The sequence below is a fragment of the Schistocerca piceifrons genome, chromosome 2 (genome assembly GCF_021461385.2).
Source record: "Schistocerca piceifrons isolate TAMUIC-IGC-003096 chromosome 2, iqSchPice1.1, whole genome shotgun sequence".
NCBI lineage: Eukaryota > Metazoa > Arthropoda > Insecta > Orthoptera > Acrididae > Schistocerca > Schistocerca piceifrons.
This window is the reverse complement of record NC_060139.1, coordinates 519,188,955-519,210,684: the sequence shown is the minus strand read 5'-3', so window position 1 is coordinate 519,210,684 and position 21,730 is coordinate 519,188,955. Positions and strand designations below refer to the sequence as shown.

General features: G+C 40.7%; 1 protein-coding gene across 1 annotated transcript; it reads left to right on the top strand.

Annotated features, from left to right (window-relative positions):
• The first annotated feature begins 2,531 nt into the window (after positions 1-2,531).
• On the top strand, positions 2,532-2,876 carry LOC124775540 (uncharacterized protein in rpcF 3'region-like). The gene is made up of 2 exons (XM_047250370.1): positions 2,532-2,658; positions 2,803-2,876. Exons 1-2 carry the CDS (start codon positions 2,532-2,534, stop codon positions 2,874-2,876), a joined length of 201 nt encoding a protein of 66 aa, XP_047106326.1.
• The last annotated feature ends 18,854 nt before the right edge of the window (positions 2,877-21,730 follow it).

The window sequence follows — 21,730 nt, the reverse complement described above, 5'->3', positions numbered from 1 at the left end:
CGTTACATTTCAGATATGTTACGACCCGTGCCTCTACGCTTGATTCGATCCCTGCGAAACCCTACGTTTCAGCGGGATAATGCACGAGCGCTTGTTGCAGGTGCTGTACGGGCCTTTCTGGATACAGAAAATGTTCGACTGCTTCACTGGCCAGCACATTCTCCAGATCTCTCACCAATTGAAAACGTCTGGTCAATGGTGGTCGAGCAACTGGTTCGTCACAATACGCCAGTCACTACTCTTGATGAACTGTGGTAACGTGATGAAGCTGCATGGGCAGCTGTACCTGTACACGCCATTCAAGCTCTTTTTGACTCAATGCCCAGGCGCATCAAGGCCGTATTAGGGCCAGAGGTGGTTGTTCTGGGTACTGATTTCTCAGGATCTATGCACCCAAATTGCGTGAAAATCTAATCACATGTCAGTTCTAGCATAATATATTTGTCCAATGAATACCTGTTTATCATTGCGTTTCTTCTTGGTGTAGCAATTTTAATGGCCAGTACTGTAGTTTTAAACCCTAAGAAAGACTCAAAACGGCTTACACTTGGCTGCAGTGGTAGATTTATTCTGGACACAACACACAACAACAACAAATACACACTTACACACTTACACACACACACACACACACACACACACACACACACACACACACACACACGATCTAAGGATACATGATCTGATATTCCACAACGCGGATAAGGGAAAGGTCCAATTTCTTAATTTCGACACCCCAAAGCTTAAAGTGGATATTTAAGACGAATATACACTGAACAGCCTAAGAAACTGGTACATCTGCCTAATACCGTGTAGGGCCCCCGCCAGAACGCACAAGTGCCGCAACACGATGTATCATGGACTCAACTAATGTCTAAGGTAGTGCTGAGGGGAACTGACACCATGAATCCTGCAGGGATGTCCATAAATCCGTAAGAGTACGAGCGGGTGGAGCTCTCTTCTGAAGAGGACGTTACAAGGCGTCCCAGATATGCTCAATAATGTTCATGTTTGGGATTTCGGTGGCCAGTGGAAGTGTTTAAACTCGGAAGAGTGTTCCTGGAGCGACTCTGTAGCAATTCTGAACATGTGGGGTGTCGCATTGTCCTGCTGGAATTGCCCAAGTCCGACGGTATGCACAGGGACATGAGTGGATTCACGTGATCAGACACGATGCTTACGTACGTGTCACCGCCAGAGTCCTATCTAGAGGTATCAGAGGTCTAATATAATTTCAACTGCACACACCCCACACCATTACAGAACCACCACCAGCTTACACAGTCCCCTTCTGACATGCACGGTCCAAGGATTCATGAGGTTGTCTCCATATCCGTATACTTCCACCTGCTAGATACAATTTGAAACGTGACTCGTCCGACCAGGTTTAGTGTAAAAATTTGTTGAAAGTGATTAAATTTACATCACACTAGGGGATAAAGTATCAGCAACATAATAAAAGACCGCACTTATCTCTCTGCAGAGCAGGGCTTGCTGAAGAACTGGCGGCAATGTGAACGTCCGTCGTCGTCGTCGTTGAGTTATTGTATGGCAGGTATGGAGATGCCTATGATGGTTTAGCAGGCCAATCATGGCATGAAACATGCGGCTACATACATTACACGGAGGGTGGAGGGCGTCGCTGGCCCTGGCGAAGTTTGCACCTCTGACGTTTTTAATTTCCTGCCTCCAACGCTCCTGCTCAAAATGTGAGAACAGCACCTCCTCTAGTCGTGCGCCAATGTTTATGATCTTCAGCTGTAGCGAAACAACTACTCAGGTCAATGTTTGCACTCTTTAGGTTCTTTTTGAATTGCTCCTTATAGCTCTTCAGAGGCGTAACACAGGGCATTCTACCTGTCCTCACTTCACTATATAATATTTGTCGAGGAAGTCTGTTGTTTCTCATACGTTGGACATGCCCATTTCATCTGAGTTGGTGACCAATAACGGTGGCTTCTATAGTACACCTCTTCACCTTCTCAAGAATCGCTGTGTTTGATGACAAGCCATCCTATTTCATGTTCTTAATGTATCTGAGCTTCTGTTGATTGAAGAGTTCTAGTTTCCTAAAAGCATGGCGATACAGTGACCATGTTCTGCAACCATAGGACAGATTGGAAACAACACCTGCTTGGTACACCATCAGTTTGGTGCATAGCGTTTCGAGTGCGAAACCTCGAAAAAGGCCACATATATCTGCACGTCTTCAATGAGCCAAAAACGCAGATCAGTGGTAACTTGAGGCATGTCGTGTAGGCTGGCGAATGAGGATTTTGCCTCCCTTCATAGTCGTCGACAGCACCGGTAGCGCTATGAAACATTTAATTCACAATGTGTTGAGACTGTACTTCAAGCCGGAGGTCGTTCTGTGATTTTCTGGGCTGCTTTTATACCATGACTTGGGTCTACTGACTCAGATTCCGTGGACAACAACCAAGTTGATTATTTCAACATTCTCTATAGCCAAACATATTGAGCTTTCGTTGTTTTTGTGACTTGCTGTTGAAGTGTGCATTACAAGGCATAAAATGAGCAGTGAAAAGAATACTGTTCTTTTTATTTGTCTTGGGAATATTTGCAGGTCTCAAATCATAGAAGCTGTGTTTCTTAATCCTCTAAAGCTAAGAGGCCTTAGAGATCAACGGACTGTTGACAGTGGGCCGTGACATGTGGGTAAGGGTCCGGAGTGCTCTGGAAGCCAGTGGTATTGAGTATAAACATACCGTTGGACAAATTCCAATCAGTTCTATTGTATTTTTCGTAGGGACGATGAGAATATTTAGAGCCTGAAACAAACAGCACTAAGAGGCAGCAAAATTGAATTAAACCTCTTAGGTTCTTCGGACCCCAATGGAGAAAGTATAATTTCTTGACCTGTATTGTGATAGCGACCGGTCTCGGAAACTGACATACGGCCGGGAGAGCGGTGTGCTGACTACATGCCCCTCCATATCCGCATCGAGTGACACCTGTGGGATGAGGATGACACGACGGCCGGTCGGTACAATTGGGTCTTCATGGCCTGTTCGGGAGGAGATCTTTTTTTTAATTGTGATAGCGACGATAAAAACTTCCTCAAATGTTATGAGCAATGTGTTCGCTCATTGAGAGCTTTTCTCGGACAGTAATCAAAGTGAACACGAACACACCAATCTACAGCATTAAATAATCAATGGACAATTATACAACGTTTTACTACATCATACTGTATTTTACTTGTAAGCTGTCAGGCAAATCCAACACCTTCCATGAAAACCCTGACATGATAAGCAAATCCAGTAGTATGTCACATAGCTCCGAATAAATCGTGACATTAAATTAACCAAAGTAATACGAGAAACGAGTGAGCAAATGGAATACCACAGACTAACACAAGAATGCCTAAATGCATGTCATACCTTCCCATCGTGAGACAGACGCAGTTCCGAGGGGAGAAACGAGAACAGAAGCCGAGAGCAGAACCGTGTTAAGCTGGAAGGCCCTACGATAAGGGACGGACACCAACGTCTCCAGCTAACCGCTAGGACCACCCCCAAGCCCATGTTAAAAGCTAGAGCCCTCCAGAAGAACAGTATAGATCTTACGATAACACAAAAAGGGTTACCCCAGCTGCAAGTTTTAGCGTGAGACTTTTTCGCGTGTCTGTTACGTCAGGACCACCCCCCAGCCCATGTTAAAAGATAGAGCCCTCCAGAAGAACAGTATAGGTCTTACGATAACACTAGAAGTACCACACCAGCAAAAGTTTTAGCGTGTGACTTTTTCGCGTCTCTGTTACGTTGCAAACTTTAAAAACATTGCCCCACCACGAAAAGTATAACGTTTCTCATTGGATAGACAGAATTTTTGTAGGTGGAGCTTAAGGTTAACATTGACACTCGGATTGGTCAGATGAAAACACAGCCAGATAGTTTTTTTAAACCAATTTCGGTAAATTGTTGTAAGGAGAAGGTAGGAGAGAGTTGCTTCCTAGATGGCGAGGTGACCGAAGCTGTGCTGTTCGCCGCCCCCTGACGAACACCGACAAGGTAATGAACGCACGCGATGCCGCTTAACAGCGCATAAAGCTTCACTCAGAACTGCAGAAGTCTCATCTGTTACACCCCCTTTTTGCGTAATACTAGTGTCGATCGTCAATTGAAGCTCATGGTGATCACATTTGCCACTCGAAGTAAAAATCTGAAACGCGATGATTTTTCTGTTATATAGTTATTGTGAAGCCACATCAGCCACTGTAATTTACGACAAGTTAGATGAATAATTAAAGATAATTGAGGGTCACTGTAGACCATTTTGATAGTTTTCTCTTTTGTGAAACTTAATTTAAACCTAGATTATAGATGTGATATGGCATACGTCATCCTTCGATCCATTGTAGAACTTGGAAACCCATTCAGGGAATATTCGTTCACATTTTTCTTGAACACAGTTGGTTTTTATCATCCTGTATTAAAATGTTTCCTTTTATCAATAGTGCAATTTATAAACAATGTTTTGTGAGTAGAATAAAATTTCCAATGGTTGACTTAACTGCTTTTTCGACGTTATTTTACCAGCTCACTAAAAATAGGAAAGCCTTGAACCCCTTTCACTAAATATAGTTACTATTAAGATTCTTTTACAGGGAGTGCAGTGGAGCTGACGCTGAAATCATTAAGTATTTGGTTATATCATCGCTAGTCTCACTGAACTCTACATGTCGTGTGTGGTCTGGCGTCTCCTCACCAACAACAGGTCTCAGGTTCAAACTAGTCAATTCCCTAAAAAAACACGCTCAGAGCGTCGTTGCGCAAAAGTGGTAGGGAGACACGATATAGAACAAGCAGACACCACGCAGAATGTTAGAGAATGGCAAGCCTGCCAGGATGGTAAAATACCATGATTGAAGGTCGACCACATGCCTAACTAGGTCAGAAAAATATCCTGTTAAAAAATTTTCGTAATAAAAAAAATTTTTTTTTGAAAGGCATAAATAGTTGAGAACAGTAGCTGCAGCGATAGATAGTGAGACATTCTAGCAGAGACAATAGCATAATTAAGTTATGAATTTTAAAAATTGTTAGAATTAAGTTTTCTCCTCAATGCAAGCGCACAGGTGGCGGATACATCGTTGACAAGTTGGTTCTGACCCAACAAGTAAGTGAATGGATTGTCAAGTCGTGTGTGCAAAAAGTTTATGAAACGCGTGAGATCGTATGAGCGCATGTTGACTCGAAGTAGGGCGCGTGAATTGCTTTTAAAACAGAAAATAAGGGATTCGGAAAGATTAGCAATGGCAGATCGAGACCTTGATCGAATTGAGGTAGAGACCCAGCATGAAAATGGACAGAGAATAGAGGACAGTACAACAGACGATGCAGTATCGCGAGAAATAGGACATACAACGCACCATAACGAGGATAATGTACGTCAAGGCATAGAAAACGTAAGTCAGCATACGACAGAGGAGCAGGAAAGTAGAGAGACAGTCGATGAGGATTCTAACTTGCGTCTTGACTACGTAGAACCCATAGTACAAGTAATCAGAGCTCCCTCACCACAGAGTACAAGGAATGCTAGCAGGAACGTGTCACAGCACAGTTCAATGCAATCGGTTGCGAACCAACACTTATGCGAAAACACAGAGCGTAGGACGTCGGAAGAAAACGCAATAGGACCCACCAATCTGGCAGAATTATTACAACAAATTACGGAAATCATGGCAAGGCAAAATAAAGACACAGCAAAACAAATTCAAATTCAGAATGCTGAAACCACGAGACAAATGCGTGCGATTAAAGAACAAAACCAAAAAAATTCAGTTACACCTAAGTCATATTGAAGACGAGGCAAAATAATCTCGAGAAGTGATAGGAAACTTAATAACAGGTCACAATCAATTGAGAACAGACATTGAAAATGTACAAGTGGACGTACAAACATTGCATAATGACATTCAGGACGAGATCAAAACATTACGTAACAACACCCAGGGAGAAGTCAAGAAACTAGAGAAACAGATAAACGTAATTACTAGACAAGCAGCAGGTACAGCGCGTGAAATTGTTGAAAACAGTGTGTTACACAAACGTATCACAAAAGCAGCGCTGAATAGATATGATAACCGCATAGTCAAAATAGAAGCGCAAACGAAGCGATAATTTCAGAAATTGCGAACAGAGTTGTTGCAAACCATTGAAGAGCGTAGTGAACATGATCGAACAAGCACAGAGTCTGCAACCACATCCGTATATGTAACAGCACCGGAAAAACAAGCAGTTAACGAAAATATTACGCATTTGCGATTCCAATCACAGGCGGAAAGTAACATACGTGAAATCAAACAGCCTGCACAGCAACAAACACGTTTCGAAATTCTTGATGAACCAACGTCACCACAAACAAATGCGGAACCACAAATGTATGTTTCAAGACAGTTTGGATCGTGCAATGAACCAGCAAGGTTAGCCAGACAAGATACCGAACCAATACCTGACAATGGAAAGCCAGGTCGCGAAGAGTACAGTGCAATGCATTCAGCTACACGTTCACAACCGACGGAAGAAAATTATTTCGTACCACTCCAACGATACTACGCAAGGGTAGGCGAAAGTTACAGTGGACAATATCCAATGGATCTACCACAACCGGAAAGAACGACGGGAGAAATGATCAGAAATAAAAGTGGCGACGAATCGCGAATTTCATATGGAACTATGACGAAGTACGACAACGATAATTTCCTCACAGTCAGAAAATTTCAACACTTTCGAGAAGGAAACTCATTACATCCACGAACTTTTATTGATCAATTCCGAGTAGGATCACCAGAACACTGGACGTTAGCACACAAATTAGACTTTATATGTGCACACATGTAAGGAACAGTCGCAGAAACCACGCAGAATGTTGCAGCGACATGCCGATCGTACGAAGATTTCAGAGAGAAGTTTTTCTCACGATATTGGTCCAGCGAAGCACAGAACAGAGTGAAGTACGTATTATTACAGAACCCATATTTTGAAAATTCATGAGAGAAGAATCCCGAGAAATTTTTCGAATTAATGGCAAAGAAAAATCAATGCTTAGATGTACCATACAGTGACGGAGAGATGATTAAATTATGCGCGATGAAGCTACCATTGAAATACCAGCAATCATTAGTAGGTCGCGGAGGCAATGCCATCGAAGAATTTAAAGGTATTCTAAGGGAACTAGTGTTCATATTTTCGGAAGATGACGCAAGAAAAAGACGAAGCGCACGTGAAAACGAAAGCAAAAAGCGGTGGAATCCACAAGACACAGTACGAAGAAACAACAATTACGAACCATGTGATAACTTCGCACCAAGAAACGACAATATATTTCAACGAAGAACCGGTTATGGATTTAGAAGAGAATATGGCAATAACTATAATTCACACAACCGGAATGGGTACTGGAGAACCAATAGACCGACAAATTATCAACAAAGAAACCACTATCAACAAGCTGAACAAGAAAAGAGAATACAGATAGAAGAGGTGGAGGTAAGACCACCAAACCCCGATAAACGTTCGAATTGACAGCTAAGCGCCCATGCCAAAGAAAATGACGCACCGACCCAGGACAATTGCAGCACCTTGAACAGAGAAGTAAAAATCTTATCAAGAGAAGAGAAGAAGGAAGAAACAAATCCGCAGGGACCAGATGAAAACGAAGATAAGACAATAACAACATCGTGTTGGCGCGAAATTAATTGGTAGAATACTGACGAGGAAGATGAATTACCAGAGGCATGCACAACGAATGTAGGAGGAAAGGGCGAAGTAATGAGTATTGCAGAGCTATTTGAGATGTAAACCAGGGAAAGCGAATTCAATGAGGATAATGCGCAGTCGACAGAAGTTGAAAATAAGTTACGAGTGGGCACACAACCCAATGTATATAGTGAAGGAAGTTATGAAGCGATAATTAGAGCATTTAGAAGCGATTATGTGGAAGTTGCGACGAAGAAGGAGAAGATAGACGAGGATGAGGAAAAAGTAAAGGATGTTGAAGAAAGTGTAAATGAAGGAAGAAATAGAGAAGAGGAAATAAAAGAGAGAGAAGTAGCAGTCGAATTCAGAAGGAAAATTCCTAAAAAGACTCATGTATGATTCAGTGGAGGATTCGTTGATGCAAGAAGAAGAAGACCGGAACCAGCCCTTTCAAATTCAACCAATTGTGAAGGCCATGGTAAAGCATATCCCAGTCAATATTGTAATTGATAGCGGAAGTGAAGTAACTGCGATCTCAGAAAATTTATTCATGCAGTGTAATGCCAATGAGGAATTGCCAGTTCTGAAAACACGTAAGATTAAAGTAAGAGGTCCTATTAGAAACAATGCTGTGGAAGATACGAGACAAACAAGGTTAACTCTTTCGTTTCAAGGTCAAAAGATCGAAGCCAACTTCGTGATTATACCCAAACAAACTGTAGATTTGATTATAAGTGCAGATTTTTTAAATGAGAGACGAGCGATAATAGATATGGGGAAAGGTAGCATAACATTCGGGAATGCCACACTTCTCTTTGAGCAAAAGCTAAAATTAGAAGAAATACCAGTTATAAACAAACAATTAAAAATGATGCGAGATAAAGAGGATGAAGAATTAGAATGGTATGCACAAAAGGGGGAATCGCCTCAACTCATGTTAGAAGTTCATAAGGAAATCGACGAAAAATGGCAAGAAGTTCAAGGTATTTCAGAACACAGTAAAAGAGAATTAGAGGGTATTTTACGAGATAAAGCAGAGGTATTTTCACTTAAGACTGGCAGTATTAAACACTTTCAGTACAAGTTTGAAGATTAATTTTATTACTGGTAAATAATCAGCACAATATTTAAAGATTATGGTGCAGATAAGATCGTCAGGAGAAAGAAGAATGAAGAGAGAGGAAGGTGGGAAAAAGAAAGTAGTTTCAATAACAACAAAAACAAAAATAACACCAATAGTACCATAGATTAAGGTGAAGGGATAACGTGTAGATAGTCTAACAGCATGAAATACTAAAATGCTATACACCATGACACTACACAAAAAATAAAAAATAAACGAATTTGAGGATTTTTGTAGAAGTTAAGACTAAAAATATCTCAGAATTGTAACATGGAAAGGGCACCGAAATTTGTAAAGCTTTTTAAGAAGGCGTAAAACAATGTAGGTACAAGACATATGTTAGATGATTATAAGTAAAACTTTTTGTAACAACCATTTTTAAAAACTCCAACAAAGACCAGATGCAACGACCCACAAGTTGCAACGAGAGATATATCAAGAAAGAAAAAGATATAATTAGCAAGACACGATTCCTACAAGGCAGAAGCGTCGAGAGAAAGGAAAGGACAGCAAGACCAACAGAAGGCCCTTGTATCGGAAGTGGACCATAAATCTGCCCGCTAAGCGGAACCCTGCTGGGACAGAACATGGAACCACACAGTGGCGGAACCCTGCAGAGACACGACAGGACACCAAACGCCAGAAGGGACCGGTGCAGGGACTCACAAGCAAACACCGGGCTTTCACTGCTCGTAAAACCCGGAACGCCCCGACTCAGTGGAGCGAGCAAAAAACAGCCCGACGAGAAGATGGCTTGGGCCATAAATAAATATTTCCATATCCTGCCCAAAGAAGAACCAAGAAGCAAGTAAGAAGCAGAGAAAAAGCAGGAAGGACAGAAGTTGAAGATTTGCAAGATTGAGACCAAGAAAGAAGATGGGTGAAGAATAGACGACATACCTTCCCAGATCCCTGTCCTATTGTAAACTAGTCCTCTGTGAAGTATTACAACAAAAAACGACCGCTTTCGGCGACACATAACGATGACTTTCACGCATACAAAGTCAGTAAACCACGAGATTCTGCACTCACAGCTCCATTCCATTTTGGGACCTCCACAACAGCAACACACACTTGCAAAGCCAACATGGAACGACGAACGAAGCTGTACATCAAATACTTGCCCACATCCATCTCGCTCAAGTCCATCACCTTCATGCAAAAAAAAAAAAAAAAAAAAAAAAAAACATTCGCCAACCTCATGCTTAAACATTCATAGGATTGTTTGAATGTGTGAAATCAAATTATGTGATGTAGGAATTGCGCAAAAGAAACATGTGAAAAACTAAATAAGTTAAGCACACCAGACAGCTAATAAACTACAAAATGATAGTCATTGACTATGGACTTAAGTAAAAAATAGGCTATCGATAAAAATAAGTCATTAGTTTTGAAATGGACAGTATATAAAGAACAAAAATAAGGCATAATAAACACTAAAACTATATACCACTTATTTTCTCCTCATAAAAATAAAAGAATAACTATATTTTACTTATTTTCTCCTTATAAAAACAAAGAATAAAAAATAATCTTGTTGGATGTTTTCCCTTTTCTTTTAATATTTGTACCATTTGTTAGGATAATATCTCAATACTTGTGTATGTATATTTCTTTATCAAAGCAATTCTTGGAAACAATTCTTATTTGTTAGTGTAACAATGTTGAAATGAGTGTCTAGAAACAAAAACATTTTACTTGTACATGATATTTAGAAAATGTGTTAGGAATAGATTTTACTTAATTACTACATTTATAAAAACAATATTTCTAAGAAAATCGATGGAAAAGACTCCTCACTTTCGATAACAAACTTCTTAAAAAACAAACTTCACAATTAAATAAAGAAAGAAAATAATAAAAAAATAATAATTATAATAGAATAAAAATATTCTTCGCTTGTCAATATAAATATAATATGGAAGAATATAAAAATATAAATTAGTAATACAAACTAGCATAGAACTGAATAACGTGGCTGAACAGTAGGCAACAAAATTTAGATAACAGAATAATTTTTGACTGGCTTAGACAACGATTCAATCATTGCCTAAGTTCAGTACAAAAATGAAGTTCGAAGGGTGGTGATATGTAAGGTGTCAGGTAAATCCAACACCCGAATAAATCGTGACATTAAACTAACCAAAGTAATACGAGTAACGAGTGAGCAAATGGAATACCACAGACTAACACAAGAATGCCTAAATGCATGTCATACCTTCCCACCGTGAGACAGACACAGTTCTGAGGGGAGAATCGAGAACAGAAGCCAAGAGCAGAACCGTGTTAAGCTGGAAGGCCCTACGATAAAGGACAGACACCAACGTCGCCAGCTAACCGCTAGGACCCCCCCCCAGCCCATGTTAAAAGCTAGAGCCCTCCACAAGAACAGTATAGATCTTACGATAACACAAAAAGGGTTACCCCAGCTGCAAGTTTTAGCGTGAGACTTTTTCGCGTGTCTGTTACGTCAGGACCACCCCCCAGCCCATGTTAAAAGATAGAACCCTCCAGAAGAACAGTATAGATCTTACGATAACACTAAAAGAACCACACCAGCTGCAAGTTTTAGCGTGTGACTTTTTCGTGTCTCTGTTACGTTGCAAATTTTAAAAACATTGCCCCACCATGAAAAGTATAACGTTTCCCATTGGATAGACAGAATTTTTGTAGGCGGAGCTTAAGGTTAACATTGAGACCTGGATTGGTCAGATGAAAACACAGCCAGTTAGTTTTTTTAAACCAACTTCGGTTAATTGTTGTACGGAGAAGTTAGGAGAGAGTTGCTTCCGAGACGGCGAGATGAGTGGAACTGCGCTGCCCGCCGCACCCTGACGAACACTGACAAGGTAATCACGATCTGATGATTAACTGCTTACTGACAGTAATTGTACTTATATTTAAATGCACTGTGCAATATTCATCAGATCACAAATATTTACAAAATGTTTTGAATATCATTTTCTTATATTCATTGCGTTCTATTTTAACAACCTTATAATTTTAATATTCCTTGGAGAAAATATGTACTACAATTGAAGATGACCGTCACTGTAACGCGCATTCACGGTTGCGTGTTACTTCCCTTTGGAATTTACACCATAGCAATAGCACCTGATCGGTACGAGGCACACACGGAACTGCTGGAAGTCAAACAGTAGCACTTTCCCCTCCCCCTCTCACATCCCCTAACCTTGAAGTGGTCATGCTACCTACCCCTCTGCCCCTGAGGTACGGGACCGACTTTCCTTAACTCACGGCAGAATTTACCAACTGAAAACTGCGCAAATCTTAAAATATTAGCCGGCCGCGGTGGCCGTGCGGTTCTAGGCGCTTCAGTTCGAAACCGCGGGACTGCTACGGTCGCAGGTTGGAATCCTGCCTCGGGCATGGATGTGTGTGATGTCCTTAGGTTAGATAGGTTTAAGTAGTTCTAAGTTCTATGGGACTGATGATCTCAGATGTTAAGTCGCATAGTGCTCAGAGCCATTTGAGCCATTTTTTAAAATATTACTGTCTCTGTAAGCATTTTTGTTTGTTATTTGCTATGAGCAGGAACATCACTCTCTGAAGAAATTCTCAAGGTTAGCTGATGTTTGCTAACTGCATAGTGTTATAAAATATGGCCGAGAACTTGATTCAGGCCTCATTCAGGCACAGTCTGCTGTTTGGCGACAGTTGACCTAACTCATTGCAACAAAAGTGCCATTTATGTCATATTTTAATACTCGCGCACTCTGTCATGAAAACCTGTACATAAACCATCTATTTATACGTCGGGCCAGATGTCAAGCGCTAGGGCGAGTGCCTCCAGATCGAAATGTTGCAGGACCGAGATTCGGTCGGGCCACCTCTCAACGATGTGAGAAGTCGCCATAAACAACAGGTGCTTTGGACGTTAAATTGCAAGTCCCCTTTCCCTGGTTGAGTAATTGGGGTAGGTCAGGAAGACGCAAGTCGCCACAGTGGCGTCCAACAGAAGGAGTTGCACCAGGCCACTGAGATACGTGAAATTATTATTACTCTCGGTACAGATAACTAAGTTTGTTCTGCACACTAAGAGAGGGAGTGCTACTTGCTCTTCTCCTGGTTTTATTCAGTGCTATAACTATTTGTTTTTTTTAATCTCTCTGTTTTACTATGAAGTTCCTCACAAATATTTGGGCTGTGGAAAACAAATGTAATAGCTGTTTGTGATAGCTGCAGTTGCAGTGCGTACGATTGTGACAGCTCCGATTTGCTTCCTCGTTTATTGTAAAATCAAAACTTATAATTTTTTGTTAAAGGATAATAATAATCTGTTTTACTCGAAAAAAAAAGAAAAGGAAATCTGGCGTATGGTTCGGAAGAACGAAGGTTCAAATTGGCGTCCGATCATGCAAATTTAGGTTTTCTGTGATTTTACTGAATCGCTGCAGTAAATGACGGGTTGGTACCTTCGAGAGGGTACTGCCGATATTCGTCCTGATCCTTGAATCAATCCGAGCTTTTGCTCCGTCTCTAATTATTTCATGTCGGCGGGACGTTAAAAGCTAAACCTCCTTCCTTCGATAAGCTAGAGTCGCCCTTTTTGGTCAACGTCCTTGTGATGAGTATGCAGTGTATTCCAATAACGAAAATGCCGTGTTCATGGGGCTACTTATATACGTTCCTGGTTCCACAAATACTCATATTCCCTAGCATATCTCAACTCTCTCACTAAATCATCCCATCTTCAGCCCACAAACATAACTGAGATTATTTGCAGTAGGAGATTAAACGTGTCTGTCAACAGCCCAAATGTCTGGTAGCTCTCCAGGACCTAATTATCAATTAATGGGTCTTTTGTTGCTCGTGCCAACGTTGTTACACTAAAAAATAATGAACATTAAGAATCCTACACACACACTATCTGCGGAAAAGAGATCAGATTATCGTATCTCTAGAAAGTGAGAAAATTAGTAGCGACGTATTCAATCAATTGCTGAAATTTTAATGAAATGGCCTGTATACTTGTCAAAGTGTTCATCGAGGCAGCGGCTCTAATGGAATGAAGAACGCCAAGAGAAACGAAAGTCAGGATATCCGTGTGGAGTTTAAATTCTTTGTTTCAGAATATGAGTATAATACACTAGCCATTGGTTTCCTCTGTGATAGCTAGAAGAGTCTTGTAGTGATATGAAGGTATTCGTAATGCAGTGCATGGACTAAGGATCGAGTGGAGAGCTGACAAGGTCTAAAATGGGTATGTTCAAGTATAAAATATTTATATAAGAAAAAAAGGTTATGCCTGTGTCAGTTGGTTAAGTTGCTCTTGAGGTAAACGTAATATAGTAATAGTAAGAGATACTTCCCTGAAAAAGAGGAAGTTAATAACAGCGAATATAAATGGAATATAGAAGCAGCGGCGCCATCAGGATTTATCTACTGGCAATAATGGCTGGAGGGATTGGCTACATCCTGATCACATGTCTCACGATCATAGATCGCTCCTTGTACTGCCTAATCCGTGAGTTGTGTTTACTTTAGTAATTAATTTAAGTCTTAGAAAGTATTTTCCGAAAGCATTTGTCTGGACTGTGAGATTATTTAGAAGTAGAACGTACACAACACACAGAATGGACGGCAGAAGAACGGAAGCCTTTAAAATGTAGGTTTTTAGGAGTATGTTGAAGGTTAGTCGAACAGAGCGAGTAACTAGTGGTTACTGGAAGAAAATGTGGAGGAACGACCTTTATTGCACAACTGGCATAACACATACAGAAACATCAAATACTAGTTTATTTGGTTGTGGAGTGAAATGTGGAGGGGTAGATACTATAGAAAGAGACCAAGAATTAGATACAAGGAACAGACTCATATGGGTACACTAAGCAGATTCAGAAGAATGTAGGCTGCAGTAGGTACTGGGAGATGAAGAGGCTTGCACAGGATAGAGTAGCATGGAGAGTTGCATCAAACCAGTCTCAGGACTGAAGACCACAACAACAGCAGTATGAAAATACGTAAACAACATACACCGAGTGACAAAAGCCGTGGGATACCCCCGAAAATCGTGGTGGACCTCCTTTTGGTCGGCGTAGTGCAGCACCTTGATGTGGTATGGACTCAAAAAGTCGCCGGAAGTCCCCACGAGAAATACTGTGTCACGCTGCCTCTATAGCCGTCCTTATTATGCGAAAGTATTGCCTGTGCAGAATTTTGTACATGAACTGATCTCTCAGTTATTACCAATAAATGTTCGGTTCTATTCATGTCTGGCGATCTGGGTGGCCATATAATTCACTCGAACTGTCCAGAATGTTCTTGAAACCAATCGCAAACAACTGCGGCCCGGTGACATGGCGTCGCTGTTTGGCAACATGAAGTCCATGGATGGCTACTAATGGTCTCCAAGTAGCCGAACATAATCATTTCCAGTCATTGATTGGTTCAGTTTGACCAGAGGAACCAGTCCATTACAAGTAAACACATTCCACACCTTTATGAAGACACTGTCAGCTTGCACAGTGCCTTGTTGACAGATTCGGTCCATGGCTTCGTGGCGCCACATCACACGCAAACCCTACCATCCGCTCTTAGCAACTGAAAACGGGACTCTTCTGGTAACACAACGGTTTTACACTCTTCTTGAGACGAATCGATATGGCCACTAGCCCAGGAGAGGCGCTGCAGGCGACATCGTGGTGTTAGCAAAGGCACTCGGGTCCGTCGTCTGCTGCCATAGCCCATTAACACCAGATTTGGTAGCACTGTCCTAAAGGATACGTTCGTCGTACGTACGCGTTACTTTATTTCACGCAGTGTTGCTTGTCTGTTAGCACTGTCAACTGTACGCAAACGCCGCTGCTCTCGGTTGTTAACTGAAGCCGTCGATCACTGCGTTGTTCTTAGTGAGAAGTAATACCTGAAACTTGGTGCACTCGGCACAGTCTTGACACTGTGAGTCTCGTAATATTTAATTTCCTGCGAATTCCGAAATGGAATATCCCATGCATATAGCTCCAAGTATGATCCCGCGTTCAAAATCTGTTAATTCTCGTCCTGCGGCCATAATCACCCTTGTTAATCCTATATACTACAGATCAAACGTACTTGAATAATATTCGGATATGGTGCGCACAGATGGAATTTGCTTAAGCATTTAACGTATGTGATGACATCGTAGCATTTGCTTACAAACTGATAGGCCCGGAAATTTAAATGAATTGCTTGACTCCATATGTGACTCATTGGTATTTCACTCATTGGATACTCCTTTTTAACGATTTAGAGGTGCACTATTTCTAAATACTTCATGCAATACGCTAATTGATAGAATACTTTTCAGGTATTACTTCATTACATTGGTCATTTAATACCTGGCTGGGCACCAAAGCCTCGATAAATATGACGAAATACATCGTTCCGCCAGGATGTATTTTAAAACTATAAACAGCACTAGAAGTTTCGGACAAGGCCTATCTTCAGGTGCATCTTTAACAGATGTGGCCGTCGATATAGATAGGTTCATCATGAACAAGAAATAACAATCTGTCTCATCCCTAGCCAGAAACCCTCAGTCCAGTCTCAAATTTCCTTCGGTACACCTCATGACCTTACTTTCGTTAATAAACGTTTGAGTGGCAGATGAGAGTGTTGCTCCTCCGATAACGTTTTAGACTTTCACTTCTTGCCATCCCTGTAATAAACGTTTATTTTTTTCGTTGTGTACCAGCCTTACTAAGTACTCAAAATGTACCACGAGATTCTGTAACTTCATCTTTATACAGATGGATACGGGACATCGGCTGTTTAAAATACATTCAGCCGCCTAAATTTCCGGTTGTTATTTTATTTGAGCAACCAGTTTAGATTTGTTCTTTTTGTTCTTGACACAATGATTCCTTCGATCGAAAGTAGCGCTGTGTCAAGAAGAATCTGCGGGTACCAATCACTGAATGTTAACGTCTATTTTGACTGAACCAGAGGTCGGATGCTTCCTACATATTAGTCAGAGGCTTGAAGATGGCATAATGTAGCGTTGAAACTGGTTGCTCAAATAAAATAACAACAGGTAATTTAGAAGGCTGAAGATGTTTTAATTTGACATTTTATGCACCACTAGAGGCCGCCATCACACAGACACAACAACTCGCATGTTGCCTCTCAGTTCCAAGCAGCAGTCACCATGTGGCGCTCACAAATCCGGACGATTTTCTGCTTCCGTCGCATGTTTATCTGTACCTCGTATTCCTCCTTTATCTGCACCTCGTATTCCTCCGCCTGTAGTTTACGGAAAGCCGCCACAGGGAGCGCTATCAACTGTTGAGTACATGGCTTCCGTCTTGTATTGGCGGAGATGGAAATGCTTCCGTCGAGAAGTATAAAAAACGAAGCACCACGGACACTCAGTCAGTTCCAATTCTGCTGACAGTTCATCTCAGTGCCTCTAGTCAGCTCGATGTAGCTCCTGCAACTAGGCTGCGAAGCACAGTTCTACGAGTTCCGCTGAGAAGACAACATTCGGACGTGGCAGTCCGCGCGGTTAGAGGCACCATGTCACTGACTGCTCGGCCCCTTCCGTCCGAGGTTCGAGTCCTCCCTCGGGTATGGGTGTGTGTGTGTGTGTGTTGCTCTTAGCATAAGTTAGTTCAAGTAGTAAGTCTAGGAACGGATGACCTCAGCAGTTTGGTCCCTTAGAAGTTCACACACATTTGAACATTTGAACTTGGCAGTCACTATTTACGGAGTAATAAGACAACCAAGAGTGTCTCCATAACTATATTCAGTTCTAGTGAAAATATTGTAGACTGCCATGAGACAGTGAAGTTATTTACATTTCATTGTATTATATGTAGGAGATCCAGTGCTAGACATCAAACTGTACCAAAGTACTGTTTTGTAAGAAAAAATGGTTCAAATGGCTCTGAGCACTATGGGACTTAACTTCTGAGGTCATCAGTCCCATAGAAATTAGAACTACTTAAACCTAACTAACCTAAGGACATCACACACATCCATGCACGAGGCAGGATTCGAACCTGCGACCGTAGCGGTCTCGCGGTTCCAGACTTACGCGCCTAGAACCACTCGACCACTCTGGTCGGCTGTTTTGTAACACAATGTTAATAAATGTTATTATTTATTTCTTATTGGGTTCCCAAATTCCTGTGTCAATATTATCCTGTCAAGCAAGTGTATAGGGTGATACTTCAAGTGTGCCATTTCCACTCAGTTTAATGAAAAATAGCTGTAAACAACTTTATGTTACAGTGGATGTTTGCGCTGAATTTCTAGCGCTTAATTTGGAGTGGCAATATTCCCAAAATTCTTACTCCACTTTTAAATGATGGCATTCACTTTTTGAGTGCTGAAGTTCTTTCTTTGAAATTCTAAACTTCCTCCGGGATTGTAAGGTTTTTCCAAATGTGAAAACATGTTCCAAGGTAAAACACGGCCATGTACTTTTTGAAATTTAATAGCGTAGCAATAGAGGAAATCTTGTTGATACTGTATTTCGTCGTCTGCTAGTTATATCATTACTCTAACGCACACCAGTAGTCTCTTAGTAACATTAAAATAAGCAGAAATATTATCAAAAACCAGTTGCAAGTCAAAAACATTTTGAAATTAATCATACTGAAAACTAGCACAAATTTCCATTTTCAAGACAGGTAAAATTATTAACATATTAAAAAACTTAGTAGATTTACAAATATCATATGTTCTATGGTGAAAGACGTTCTTCTGTTTCAAGATACGAGATGGTGTACGACCGATGAACTGTAGCTTATCCGTCCACACGTTACATAACTAGTTTCGAAAATACATACAATATTATTTTTCGCATCAACAGTTTTTCGAAATAGCTTTAATAAATTACACAGCTCTTAAAGGTGAAGAACTCGGAATATTTACAAATGCTGCGCAAAACATAACCTCAAGTCTAGCAACAACTAAAACTGTACAAAATCTCGGAAGTTGCTTATGGAGGTGTCTAGTGTGCACAGCTCCATGTGATTCTAAGAGCAATCATTAGACTGGAGTACCAACCAAAATACATCATGAGTCCTTAATTACATTATACTGTAGGTACACCACTCTCCCTTACGGAGTGAACAGCATTGTGGATGTCTAGAATGCTTGCATCCACCTGATTGCTTTTATTCATGGCATTCAGACTGTAAAATGAGAAACCTACGGGATAGATTTTCCATGACCAAAGTTTCCGGAATCAGAGCTCGCAGGCATATTGGAAATCGTACTGTTCGGATACCTGATAACGTTTCAACTCCGAACATGTTCTATGATTCTGCAACAGAAGGATGTCAGGGATATTACTCGGTAGTTTTATCGATCATTTTTGTATCATTCTTCTTGACGGATGTGACCTGAACTTTTGTGCAGCTACCGAACATACTGTTTTTCTTTCTTTTTTCTCCAATACGATTGATCTGCTGTACATCATGGTTAAAAGATTTACTCAAGTTCGTTCCCGTCAGTAACAGCGTGCTCCACGACCGTACTGATGAGTTCCAAGATAGGGGGAACGGCAGCATCGGTCGTTAACTTTTAATGTGTTTATTGCAGATAGATTTCGGCTACTGTGGAGGTATCTTCTGTGCAGTTACATCCAAGTCCTCATGACTCATAGTAAATAAAATCACACATATTACCACCCGACGTCACTGACAATAAACAATTAAAATCAGTTTGACTGAGAACTAAACTCGAGCAGTAGTTCAAAGTTTTCGTTGCTAAAGGAACATCTGAATGCGAAGTTCATCGTTTCTATTTCTGCTTTGCTACCATCAATCTCAGTTCGTGTATCATCCATGGGTGACTGGACTGTAAATCTGATCAGAGTTTATTTGCGTTTTGTGAGATTTTTTTCCTTATGACTCTGTTACAGCAGTCGTTGAAGGCCTCACGCATTTCTCTTTGACAACCAAATGCCTTTTATTAAGCGTCCCTCTATACACAATGCTTTCTTTGTTTTATACATAATATGCTGCATACACTGTTCCTTTAGAAGTTCGGTTTAAAGAGTCTTTGCTACCGAGGGTGTTTCTTCTCACCAACTCTTCTACTACTTGCATATCCATCCAGTGCTTCAACTAGGTCCCTAAATGTGTGGTGCAGGACGTACATGTTCATACCCAGGGGTAAACGTTCCAAAATTTCTCCTTGAGATACGACGGTAGTACTTCAATGTCCAGTTCAGTGAACTTTAAAATCATCCTACCTGGTGTAGCTGCCCTTTGGTCTTTGATAGTCTTTGTTGCTTTAACTGATTCATGGTCACTAATTCTAGTTACAACTAGGACGTCCTCAAAGAAGTCAGGTCGATATTCAGGCAAGAGGTGTAATACGTTTTTGTCGTGAGTGAAATATCTGTTATAAGAAGTTTTCAGAGGAGACGTATATAATCGTCATCACCAATTGTTCTACGCCCTGGACGATTTGGTCCGTTCATGTCTCCCTCAAGATTAGTCAAGCCACGTCCTCATTGGTCCATGTAAACTTCTTTTGCCTCTTTTTTGTGCTGTTTTATTGTTTTAGGGATTATTGCATCTGCCATATGATTTGTGTGTTCTTTCCGTCTTAACTGTTTTTTTTAAGAGTGTCAGTTAAGTTTTTGCATATTCGTTTTAGTTTGAAGATCATGGTTTCTCTTTTTATCCATTGACGTATGTCCAGCAATGCCTACAAGGAAGTTCTTTTCATATTCATGCATACTATCTTCATCTGTCATCTACGGGTCCAGTTTTCGCATTTTGTAGAGCAGTTGACAAATAGCTATGAAGTTGCAGAATTTCAGTAGATTAGCTCTGTGGACTTTCTTTTCCAACGTTGCGCATATAGTTCCACAGAATAGTTAGACCTAACTCATTTTGTGTTTCATTAAAGGCCGCATGCTGCACGGTAAATATCTAAATCTAGTAACTTACTCTACAGTCTGCTTGTCAACTCAGGATTTAACTCACAAGCACTAGTGTCCTAAAAAAAAAAAAAAAAAAAAAAAAAAAAAAACCATTGACTTTGTCTTCGAAATGGAGATGTTCAGATTGTATTCTCCGGCTATTTTACTTCAGTTAAAAACGGCTTCATATAGATCACATTCATTTTGACGGTTACTTGGTCATCACCAAAGAGCAATGTACTAATATCCAAACTCTTAATTTCAAAGACATTTATAGCCTGATTTAAGTTAGCTGGCAAATGACGTTTAAGATCAGAACTTGCTATGCTGTTGCGCAAAGAAGTGTTTGCAGGCAGCCACCACAGCGTTTCACTCCCAGAGTCGATATAAAATCGTTATAAAGTCTCTCACAAAAATCAGGTACAGTATCTACACTTATCACACGTTGTAGATCTTTATACTGTGTCTAATGCGACGGGGCGGTTAATAAAGAAGAAGTGTGGTTGCGAATGTTCTCACGAATGTGCATATACAAATGTTGATTAATAATGTTATTGCAAATTTTGGCTCTCACGTAAGTCTCAGGGGATCATTTCCACACTTGGTGCATTAGTACACTTCCACACCCGCGCATTTGTTGTAGTTTTTTAATTAATTATTCACTCAGACGTACATACAGTGTATGCTAGGGAACAAGAATTAGGTGATTATTAAACTAAAATCAGTTTTTCACGACACAGTTCAATCACTATTTATTGGCGTTGTTCTTTTCTTTCACACAATGAAATTAGCACTGGCAAGACGGTTCACAGTTTTACTTTTATAATAATTTGACTCCGGGCCCCCGATAGCAGTAATGTGGGCTGCTATAAACTAAAATTAATCAATTCGAACAGAAGCACAAGTCCTACTGTCCTCTTTGTTCCAACAGTTTTGGCGCGAAATCACAGTTCGCCACATGTTCACTTTCGACGATGTATACCTCGTAAATCGTGATGAGGA